The sequence below is a fragment of the Magallana gigas genome, chromosome 3, assembly GCF_963853765.1.
Source record: "Magallana gigas chromosome 3, xbMagGiga1.1, whole genome shotgun sequence".
NCBI classification, from domain to species: domain Eukaryota; kingdom Metazoa; phylum Mollusca; class Bivalvia; order Ostreida; family Ostreidae; genus Magallana; species Magallana gigas.
The window spans coordinates 34,873,456-34,885,578 of NC_088855.1; the positions used below are offsets into that span (position 1 = coordinate 34,873,456).

At 34.2% G+C, this 12,123-nt stretch overlaps 1 protein-coding gene across 1 annotated transcript in view; it reads left to right on the top strand.

Annotated features, from left to right (window-relative positions):
• The window catches only part of LOC105322476 (macrophage mannose receptor 1), a 39,570-nt gene that overhangs the window by 5,431 nt on the left and 22,016 nt on the right, over positions 1–12,123 (top strand). The window contains exons 4-26 of the mRNA XM_034481694.2: positions 65–189; positions 901–997; positions 1,384–1,507; positions 3,140–3,237; positions 3,460–3,569; positions 3,754–3,883; positions 5,084–5,187; positions 5,279–5,401; positions 5,507–5,611; positions 6,185–6,310; positions 6,548–6,718; positions 7,128–7,253; positions 7,430–7,543; positions 7,813–7,863; positions 8,224–8,406; positions 8,720–8,965; positions 9,082–9,239; positions 9,322–9,438; positions 9,530–9,645; positions 10,007–10,155; positions 10,512–10,720; positions 11,032–11,147; positions 11,253–11,302. Of these exons, the coding sequence (XP_034337585.2) occupies positions 65–189; positions 901–997; positions 1,384–1,507; positions 3,140–3,237; positions 3,460–3,569; positions 3,754–3,883; positions 5,084–5,187; positions 5,279–5,401; positions 5,507–5,611; positions 6,185–6,310; positions 6,548–6,718; positions 7,128–7,253; positions 7,430–7,543; positions 7,813–7,863; positions 8,224–8,406; positions 8,720–8,965; positions 9,082–9,239; positions 9,322–9,438; positions 9,530–9,645; positions 10,007–10,155; positions 10,512–10,720; positions 11,032–11,147; positions 11,253–11,302 (2,948 nt within the window). The remainder of the gene's footprint in view (positions 1–64; positions 190–900; positions 998–1,383; positions 1,508–3,139; positions 3,238–3,459; positions 3,570–3,753; positions 3,884–5,083; positions 5,188–5,278; positions 5,402–5,506; positions 5,612–6,184; positions 6,311–6,547; positions 6,719–7,127; positions 7,254–7,429; positions 7,544–7,812; positions 7,864–8,223; positions 8,407–8,719; positions 8,966–9,081; positions 9,240–9,321; positions 9,439–9,529; positions 9,646–10,006; positions 10,156–10,511; positions 10,721–11,031; positions 11,148–11,252; positions 11,303–12,123) is intronic.

Here is a 12,123-nt window from a genome sequence, read left to right on the forward strand (position 1 = left end):
TATAATTATAGCAATTATTATATAATTTTCTTCTTCCTAAGATTTTTTACAATGCGAATTGTAGACGCTGGGGAACAGACGAACCTAATAATTATCAGCAGAACGAGCACTGTGCCGAGATCTGGGAGCGTACCTTCAACGATAAAAACTGTGACAGCAAACTGAATTTTATCTGCGAAAGAGCTAATGGTAAAAGAGAGAGAGAGAGAGAGAGAGAGAGAGAGAGAGAGAGAGAGAGAGAGAGAGAGAGAATTATTTACGGGAAACAGTACATGTTTATTTTTCATTGTTCTTGTAACTTTCCTTTCGTTACAAAAGGTTGCTAATCAGCTCTGATATAGCGATTAACACCCAGTCTATCAACAATAAGGTTTTGGGATTTTGGGTCAGAGTACAATTTTAATTTAAATTTTTATATTCTGATAAAATTCTTCATTCGTTTAGTATAAAGAGGACTGTGCCACTTGTTTCAAGTATATGAGATTGTATTTCTTCTAAAAGAAGAGATATAAAACTACAATTTTCATCCTGCATGATTTGATTTGTGAATTGGAACTGATCTAAAAGCTTTATGTCATTTCTTACATTGGCCTCCTATATTGAATGTTTCAACCATGTCAAAATTATCTCAGTCATTGATTCTGATAATGAATGCAACCGTGTTAACCAATCATTCTGCAGATGTTTGTTTTCATGATAAGTACTATAGATTCATTTAATTCGTGATTGAGGCCAATTTTCGTGGATCGTTGTTATTTGTTGTTGCTTATTTTCGTGTATGCGTCGGTTTTCGCCGAGGATTTAAATTCGTGGGGGAGGGCTGTCCACGAATACCACGAAAATTGAGCCACCACGAACTCTCATGATATCACAATTATCTGTCCAAAACTAATATTTCAGATAAACCTGCACGATGCTCTGTTCAAGACGGGTACAGCTATCACAACAGAAAATGCTACAAGTTTTACAACAACCAACTCAATAGAGAGCAGGCATTGTAAGTACAGTGTAATGCATTTGAAAATTATGAAGGACCTGGAATCATTTTTTTTGGCTTTTACTACTACATGTAATATCCAGCTACATGTAAATAAAACTTTTAGCGCGAATATTTATTGTTTATGATTTTTTTCAAAAGAGGAATATGACACAGTGTAGTTGAAATGAGTTGAATCAAAAGAAGCGCAACGTAAAAGTCAGTTATTTCTTGCAGTGGTGGTTGTAAGAAAAATATTACGATCAAAAACACAATGGACTCAAACTCCTATAAAGCTACACATTGAAAGACTTGTTTTGCACCCAGATACGTGCAATGAATGATAATGTCTTTGATAGAAAAAGAAAAGAAACTAAGCACCATATAATATTATGTTTTGGTTAAAGATCAGCTTGTGTTAAAGAAAATGCAAGGCTAGTGACTGTTGAAACGGAGGAGGACCAGCATGCTGTGTCAGAAATAGCGTACCATTTCCAAGCTGATGTTTGGATGGGAATCAAATTTATGAACGTAAGCATCATATTCAAACATTACAAATTACAACTCATTAAAATAATGATCATCGTTGAAACACGCGGCCATCATGAATTGATTTCGCTAACAGATGCCCAAGCTTAAAAAAATGTTTGTTTTCTGGTTTTGGAGCAACGCAATAGTAAAAGAAGTCCAACCTATAAAATTATATCAAGACAATTCTGTAAAATAGTAATGAATTTTGCTTACAAATTTCATATCTTGCTTACAAATTCATTCTTCGTCACCTCAGCTGTGTCTTTTTACAGATTAAAGAAAGGTTCTCGGGATGACTAGTGTATTACTGACTCATATAATTGCAAAATTCATAAAAGAACAATATTGCCCTGACCATGTCCAACCGATACTGTAGTTTCATGAACAATTTTTTCCTTTTCCAATTAGCCTATTACATGATTTGCCAAAGGTGATGTTTTATGCTCACGTGATCAATTTAGTCATGCTGGTACTTTCAGAGACTTGAGAATTTTGATAAGAATGCGATTCTTAGTTGTTCACTGCAAATTACAAGTATATGCGACTGGGAATTTGTAAAACTGACATTTCAAGGACCTCCATCTTAAAGATGTAAATGCCCTTGAGTTGCATTGTACTATTGAATTGACAAACCTTGATAGAGTGGTTGCAGTCGTTTTGGTATTGAAGAACTTCTTATTACAGTACACATGTATAGTCATATCTTTAAGATGCAAATGCGCTTGAAATGCTTTCTGATATTCAATTGACAATAATGCTTAATATAGTGGTTGCAGGCGTTTTGGTATTGTGTTACAATCAAATGTCAATATAAGTACAGACATAAGTCTTTTAAAATGACAAACTTCGTTGAAAACACATCACAGAAGATTTTACATGTTTATTTTATCCACCCATAAAAGTATGTATTTTCCTAGAAAATGTTTTTTTATTCATAGCAGAAGCTAGCATTATTTATTATCATTCAAAATCATTTGCTTTTAATATACGATTCAAAATTCAAAAATGAATACTATATCAAAAACTTGATTTTGATAAATCCAATTTTGCAATGTTTTTGTTCCAATATTCAGACTGTATATATGCATACTGTAATATGGTTTTTTTTTCACACATTCAAATTCACAAAATTCTATCACAATTCGAATAGAAAGTCATGCTGGAAACCTGCAGGTGAAACCGATACAAAAATGTCATCTTGGCACTAACGATTATATAGTGTTTACTTAAGTTTCATGCTAATGACTATAATGCTCATAGATCTTGGCTGAGGCATGTAGCTTTATATCAGGTAGAACCATTTTAACAAGGCCTTGGACTTTCAGTAGGATGCCATATCTATTTCTTGCGTCAAAACAAGTTAAAAATGACGCTGGTTTCAAGCGAAATATACACCGACTGCGTAGTTTTCACTCATAAGCCAGACAAATCTTGTTGATTTCAAAGAGCCATGGCTGAATTGCCAACGATGAAATGCGTACGTCACCTTGCCGATTGACGAACAACCCAAAGTCCAAGCTCTTGTTAAAATGGTTAAAATTGTTAAAATTACCATGTATGTTTACTAAAAGCAGCATACTTTTAAGCAGGCAACATAAGAAGGCATCGAATTTCGGGTATTTTCATTTTCAGACTACCTCTCAATGGTTAATAATGAACAGGCCTAATTGGGAAGAACCAGCCAGTGCGTTCTTCTGGCAGTCAACTGTTAGTAGCAGTGAATTGAACAAGTAAGTATGCCCATTTAATAAACATAAAAAGAAAAATCATTCAAAGACGCCCCAAAACTGATTTTAAAAATGAAATAAATAGATGAGTCAAATGTCCTAACAATACGTTTTCAAGTATATTACATGTGTACAAATTATAATAAAAGCATGATGAAAGCGCTGATTATAAGTGTTATATATTTTATGCCTATGCTACATCTTTATAATTTCATATTCATATAGCCCTGTAAGAAGTTGCGTCGCCATGAATGTGTCTGCAAAAGGTTTAACCAATAACTGGTATACCGCAGAGTGCACCTCGACGAACGCTTTTATTTGCTATAAACCGGCGGGTTCGTGTTTTAATTTTAAATAAATAAGCAAATAAATAAAAATAAATAAATAAATAAATAAATAAAAGTGAATAAGTAAATAAAAAGATAAATATGTAAATAAATAAACAGAGAAAATTATATAAAGAGAAATTAAGTATGCTTAATCTCAATATCAAAGAAGGTAAAACTGCATTCTTTACAGGTGTATGTTCTAATGGGTTCGAGCAACACGAGGAAAAATGTTACCTCTTTAAGGGAAACACCAGGCAACCGTGGAGCACAGCTAAGCTTTTCTGTGAAAAGTTCGATAGCAATCTATTGGAAATAGAATCGTATGTATTTAATAACGACAATGTCTGTATATGAATACTTAATAGTAAAATGGTAAAATATCGTTTTAAACAACATGTAGTGATTAGTATATAAGCAACAACTTTTTTTTCAGTAATCATGTTTTTAGAATACAATTTTTCTGTTACCTCATTAAAGGGGCATGGTCACGATTTTGGTCAAATTTCATTTTTCTGCTTATAGTGTTTATAGTGCTTTAGAAATGCATTTCTTATAACCAACCAAAATTTGATTGTCAGTTGTAGAGTTATAAGCAAGATACAGAGCTCACAATTCTTTGTCAAGTAAACAAGGCTTTTGCCACTTTTTGTTTACATTGGTTCAATTTACCGGTAAAAGTTCTTATTCAAGTTGATTTCCATCTGTTATAATTCGTTTTAAGCATAAATTTCTTGCGTTTATTACATTCATTTTAGATCTAAAACTGGAATTTTCACTTCTACATTCAAAAATTTGTTTACATGACAAAAAATTGCAAACTCTGCATCTCATTGAAAACACGACGACTGACACTCAAATGTTGGTTGACCATTACAAATGACTTAGTGAAGTATCCTAAACATTAAAAACGGAAAAAAAATATTTGACCAAAATCGTGACAATGCCCCTTTAAGAGAGATCATTTGACAGATCTACATGCCAAACGACGATTGTAGTTCCCTGAAAAAAATATTACTTTAGAAAAATATCGATGAAAGTAATGAAAAATAGCTGTGGTGTATAATGGGACAAGGTTATATTAAGTATGCCATAGATATTATAGGACGTATTATAGGAAATGCCCGCCTAGCAATTGCAGTTCACTATGCCATGACAACTGAAAAAGTTGAATACTACATTGTACATTCTACATATGATTGTGTTTTTCCCCTATATATTAAGATGTTTATGGAAGTAATTGTGTTTATGGCGTTTTGAATGCAATTTGTGTTTATAAGGAATACAATGCGAGAGTTCAAATATGTATACAAACAATAGCAAGTGAAGAAATAATAAAATTAGCATCATATGAATTGTAGAATAAAATGAATTTTTTTGTGGATTAATTCTCACATGTAGTTTTTGTAATGATATCATTTATACTGAGTATTGTACTTTTCAAAACTTAATTACATAATAATTATGAGATAGATTGAAAAAATATTAATAGTTTAATTAAAATACAAAAAAAACCCAAATAGGGCTGAGGAGCAGAATTTTGTGACTAAAAAGCTACAAGAACGACAAATTATTCGTCAATTCTGGATTGGACTAAAAGGAAGGAATACGCAAACGCAATTGCAAAGTAAGCGACATCTGTAATCTTGAAAATCCATTTAAAAAATATGTCTTTTAAAAATGGGGAAAAAATACCATGGTGGTGATATGTTTGTCAGATGCTAGCTTAAGCCAAACCATGGAAGATTACTTTTGGGAGATGTCAAATGGGACGAGGGCAGTGACATATCTCCAGGTCGGGCGTGCAGGCAGCGGCAGTGCTTGTGGGTACATCGACCCAGGTTTGTGCATCACAGATATCATTCATAATCACGTACGGTTATTAGAGAGAGAACATGAATTGATAAGTCAATTGTTTTGAAGAAACGTCTTAATTCTACGTTTAGGCAGATCAGGAAAATGGTTTTTTGACGTGCTTTGCAACGTTCCTCAACCATTTATCTGTTCCCACGATGTGAAGAATGGAAATGTACCACCTCGTCAGTTTACAAGTAAGACTTTGCAAGACCAGATAAATATTTTCCCTATCCAATGAGTTCTTTTATTCTTTTCTCATAAGATGTTGAGTGTATTAGCAAATGCATACTCATACATGTATGAATGTTGTTTAATGGTTTATCATTTTTTTTATGAAAAAAAAAATTATTGTATTTTTTAATAACAAAAATACTGGAATTCTTGCACGTGTTTTATTCATTGTAACGCCTCTTAAACCAATCGGAGAACATTTTTGCAAATAAACATGTATACATTGTATTTACATTTTTCATTCTTTGCTCTGAAAAAGAGAATTTTTAAAATAGTCTCTCAAATTTTGCAGCGGTTAAAGAATATATTTTCTTAATAAAGTTCTTAATTTGATTGTCTATGATTTCAGTTTGAAAAGATCTTTTAAAACATGTTTTTACATACTTCAATCCCTGCAACGGTGAAATGAAATCTGAAAAGATGTGTGCATTCAAAGTTTTATTTAAAAAATTTGAGAATATATTTACAGGTAAATACTTGTTTAATTTTGTGATAATCCAACATCTGTGAATTAAATTTGAGAATATATCTGCTAGCTTCGACTACTCCAAGACCAACAACGCCAATGACAACTACTATTGGCTTGGTAACTATAATAACACCTGCCGGAACCACTGTACCAATAACACAGACACCCACAACAATTGCTACCACCACCGAGGGTCGGTTCTCTTCTTTGGTTCTGCACTGAAATATATATCAATCCAAGATTCAAACAAATACAAACATTTTTTAAATTTGTTACTTTATTTTCATATATAAGATAAAGTATTTAAAAAATCTCTTATTGGTGCGTGTACGCGTTTAATGAAATACAGATCATAAGATTTCTTTCCTAAATCTTTTTGCTCCATGATTAGTTTTTTTCAAAAATTAAATTAAATTTTATCCCTCCGTAGCTGTGTATGACCCTCTGTGTGGCAATAACTGGGAGCGAGAACACCGATCTCAGATCTGTTACCTGTTTAATCCCCACCCTTCCACCTGGTCGGCTGCTAGAAGTTTTTGTCAAACAATGGGAGGCGATCTTCTCAGTATTAACAGTCTCCAAGAGCACTATTTCATATCAGGTAGTGTATTTAGAGTGATTTTGCATGATCATATCAATAGTCCTTTATTCTGTCCTGCTTTTTATTGTAGATTCGGTTGCACTCTCTGAGCATGAGCAATATTATTTTTCAATAGATTGGTTTTCTAAATCGCTACGAATTTCTGTTTGTGAACAGATACTAGTAGTGCGAAAGCGTTCACATTCATTTGGCGCTCTACCGCAAATATTTGAGAATCTTAAAGTTTATTCTAAGAATTCAAAGGCTATCTGAACTTCGTGTTCATTTACTGTACATGTTTTATCTGTATGTATTGAAAGTCTTTTCAGTCACGCAACTTTTCTTTCTTTCTTTTTTTAAATTTTCTCCGTGTATTCCGTGTATACGTGTATTCGTATCCGTGTGGATCGTCATTTTAACCATTTTGTAGGAAGATTGAAGGCGAAATCACTGTCTACGATCGGTATGCTCTGGACTGGGGGACATGATGAGAGTGATGAGGGAGGATGGGTGTGGTCAGACGGATCCCCATTCAGCTTCTTTAATTTTAGAAAAGGCAAGGACAGATTCCAACATTAAACCAAACGCATAAATAACTGAACAAATGACGGATGGAACGTCCAGCTGTTTATATTTTTGACAAGATTTCATACATGAACGATTAAGTTCATCACTTGATAATAAGTCAAAAAAGAGTTTATAAGGTATATTGTATTGTTCTTTTTTACCTAGGGGGACTCTCGGGAAAAAGCGGCGAAGAGAACTGTATAGCGATGTCTGCACCAAGTGCTTGGTGGTATGATGATTACTGTTCGACTCTCCACGGCTCCATTTGCAAGAAAAGAGGTAAAAGTTTCTTATTAGCAATCATTATACTCAACCCGGAAATAATAAATTCAAACTTATTAAATTCATATGATTAACTGTCGAAAAATAACTGCAGTATTTATATCATATAATATTAGCAGTTGTATTTTACTGCTTAATGCGATTATAAATTTGTTCATCATATAAATTATCATGGAACACTCATTCCCAAAATATCCTTTTTGAGGGGTGGAAATAGTAGGAGCGTTTGATTGGAATTGGTAAAATGACCTTTTTGTCTCCTTCAGTGATGAACGAAAGCAGCTATTTACCAGCCACGTCACCGCCATTTCCCCCAGGTATACCAATGAATATCATTTTTATGTAATTTAGATGAGAATTTATTACTTTTGTCGAGCTTATCACTGCATGTACAGACAAATCACCTTATTCCGACCGAATGATAGTGTGGTATCAAAGTCGTTCAAATTTCAAAACTTCTGTTTCAAGAAGAAATAATAACATAATAGATTTTGATTTCAATTGGTTTTTATCAACATACTTGCATACGTTGCAGGACTTTTTTTTGTAAAGGTCGAAATGATAAAAAGAATAATAATGCATTCTTTCTTGTAAAGTATAAATAATTTAACCTCACGTACACATGTAGATGTAAAGTCATTATGAATATGTTCATTGAATTGTTCTGGCTGAACTAGCTGGCCAAGTGTACGGGTGTCCGGGAGAAGAATGGTCGGGGTACCGGTTGTCCTGTTTCTTCGTGGCCAGAAACAAAACGTCGTGGTCAGAGGCCCAGTCTTATTGTAAAGCGGCGGGGGGCGACCTTGCCTCCATTCTTGATGAGGGAGAGCAGGCGTTTGTGCACAGCTTGCTGCCAAAAAGTAGGTCTCCGATAATAGATTTTGACAGGTCTTCCTTGTCGTCTAAAATGTGAGAATTTTGGCAGCTGAACAGTCTTGAAAAATATGTTATAATCTAGACAATCTCTAAATATGAGTCATAGAATTAGAATCTGGTTTCATTATATAGAGACGTTAAGAAGATTGATATTTCGTTTGAAAAAAAAAATATTTTATTATGAGACTCATGATATATAAGCTTTCAAATTCTTAGGACATTGTAACGTTTTTAAAATGTCAGTAATGGCACCGATCACAAAAATCTTAATACTGAAAGAACAATTTAACCTGGCAGCGCATTGCTACAATCTGCACGTCTCGGACAAGCAGTGCGACATTTGGGCGTCTGCTGGTGAGTGTGACAAGAACCCTCTATGGATGGCCAACAACTGCCAGCAATCCTGTCAACGGTGTCTGCCTGACTGCATTGATGCTTATGGCTCTACAGAATGCCAGCACTGGGCAAAAATGGGAGAATGCCTGAAAAACCATAAATGGATGCTTCAAAACTGCGCTCTATCATGCGGAATATGCGACTCTGGTTGGTTGATATTTTGATTTAAGTTCAATATATTACGTATCTTATTGAATAATGAAAAAAAACTAACTATAACTGAAGGAAAATGAAATAATGATTCATGAAATAATCATTTGTAGCAATATATGGAGGATTTTGGATTGGCTTTCACGATAAAAAAGACGAAATGGCATTTAAGTGGTCTGATGGAATGACAGTGACTTATACAACCTGGGCAGACAGACAACCCGATGATTTTGGGCAAATAGGTCAAGACTGCGTCATGATGAAACTAACGGTAATCAAAATATCAACCTGCAATGCATGAGTTCGTTAATAGATATACATTGTGGACATTAACATGCTTGTAATTTTGACAGGATGGTCGGTGGATTGATTTCAACTGCAATGAAAAAATGCCCGGTTTCGTTTGCAAGACTTCCAAGAAGCTCGTATCAAAAGCAACCGAGTCGCCTCTTTCTGTTGGTTGTTCCAATGTGAGTTAATGCTTTAATGATCTTTGAGAACACCCTTAACCTCTTTTTGAATAACCTCTTTTTTCTTATGACCTCGTCTTTAACAATACAGGGAAGCATTGGATACAACGCCTTCTGCTATGGATTCTTTGAAACAAAAACATCGTGGTCTGACGCAGAAGAGACTTGTGTTAATAAAAGCGGGCATCTAGCGACCGTAAATGACAGGTAACATTTATATGAATAAGGAAACGAAGCACAAAGCCATCAGTGTTTGTGTTTTATAAGAACTATTCACGATTTTCACATGTGATTCAAACACAGTATAAAATCAATTTGTTGTTTGTTACAGGGAAATATCACCTCAATATTTAGGCTTTCTAATAAATCGATACCCTTTTTCTTATTAAGACCCCTTTCTACATATGTTAAAAATAATTCTACAGTCTTCCCTTGCCATCTATACAACACTTTGACTGTCGCGTCTCTCTTATATTTGAAGAAACATACATTACTATCTCGGCGTCTTTCATTTTAAAATCTGCATAAGACTTTCAAAAATCTTCAAACTAAAAGGTTCTAATTACAGATACGTTCAAGCATTTGTTTCAAGTCAGTTAGTAGGAAGGAAGGGCAACTTTTGGATTGGGTTGACCCAGAGTTATGATACTGGAATAACAGAACAGTGGACGAGCGGACAGGAAGTCCGGTTTACGTACTGGGCAGACGAACACACAGGTGCATCATCAAACATAAATATACATGAAATAGAAATCAATAATAAACAATGTAAAGTATTGAAATCATTTTGCAATATGGTCGGATCTAATTACGTACTTTTAATGATATTGTCATGTTGTAAATTTTAAATTTACCGGGTGGCAGTAAATACAAAATTGTTAACATGACAACAAGCTGTCATGCTGTTAATTTTGTATTTAATGCCACCCGGTACGTAAATCAAAATTTACAACATGACAATATCATTACGTGTGTAAACTGTACCGGTATATACCGATGAAATTAAAGTGAAATTAAACAATTCGTACCGGTATTCTATATATTTATATCATTTCCCACTTTGATTGCTCTAGGAGCTAGAGAAGAAGACGGATTCTGTGTATCAATGTCAGCAAATCACCCGGTCGGGCTTTGGTCAACTTTTAACTGTACTACGTTGAGTTCATTCATCTGTGAGTTTCACAGGGTAGGGTTCACCACACCATCCACAGCACCCCCTACAACAACATTGCCAAAATCATGCGAAACAGGGTGGTTAGAACTGGATGGAAACTGTTATAAGGTATGTGCGAAGTTGTTTAATTCCACTGAATCCACTCTTCACTTTAATATAGAATGCGTACATTTGATTTTAAAAAAGAACTGACTCCTCGTCCTTCCATTTGAACCGCAGAACAAGGATATTTTAGAAGCTTAACTTTATAATATAGTATTATTTTAACCTAGCACTAAGTACATGTTTGATTATTAACGATAGTGCTTGTTTGTAAAGCTTTCATTCGGAATAGTGTCTCTGACGACAAATAAAAATATTTAATAATACTTTAGGGACGAGATTGATCGTTACTTAGTTAAATGTTACATACTGTACAGATATTTCCCCCAGAAAGCTGGATGGAAGGCAGAGATTCCTGTCGGAGGATGGGAGCTGAACTAGTGAGCATCCACACAGACGAAGAGAACGAATTCGTATTCCGTCGATTTGTCGAGTAAGGGCTATTTAACAAAAATCGGCACTAGTATTTGAAATGAAAGAAGTTCACTTATTTTGTGTAGAACAAAAATTCCTAACGTAACTATACTTACTTTTATAGATACAAGGAAAAGGCTTGGATAGGACTTAACGATCGGGATCTTGAACAAGGTATGACATTAATGCTATGTTGGAATGACATAGCCCAGAACGTCCTTCTCAAATACCAATTGGAGATGAAATTTGTTTTAAAGCATCCTCAGGTAGTGTGAATTGAGTGTGAATTGAAGTTTGTTCAAATTTATGATCTCCGGGGATCGGAAGATGGCACAGGGGATAGAATGTAAATGAATTAATTTTTAATCTAAAAATTATTCATTATTATTGAAAATTCAGGTAAGAATTTTCATCAAAATATCTAGGATAGAAATGTTGAACATTACCGTAAAGAGTATGTATATAAGTTTTTTTAAACTGGGTTTTAGAAATGTCTTGTTTAAGGTTGTTTACGTTGATCACAAGTCATTATTTTCGGTTAAAACACTCGCCAATATCATCGTTGACCAAAATGGTTTGATTCAGTTTTAATATTAATTAAGTTTTTTTTTAATTTCTTTACGTTGACAATGGACTGCCTTCCGTTTTGGGGAGTTGATTTTAATCAACTCTCCTATGCAGTTACTCTGGCAAACCGAAACTGAAACAGTGTTTAGACCTAAGCGCAAATCATCACAGCTGACAAGAGTTAGTTCTTGAAAATAATCAATAAATTCGATGTAATGTACGCTTAATCATTTTTTTAAAAGGAAACTTATTTATAAATACCTAAGAAATAGTCAAGTTTTAAAAAAGTACGAACAATTTAGAAGTTTTTTGCAGTCGTATGTATTCCTACGCCAGAGTTCAATTTAGTCTCGTTCAACCATCGGCTGTCTCCGTACATCTCCGACAAGCAGAGAGTCAGTCTATATTAAGAGGTCGCATCATCAAGC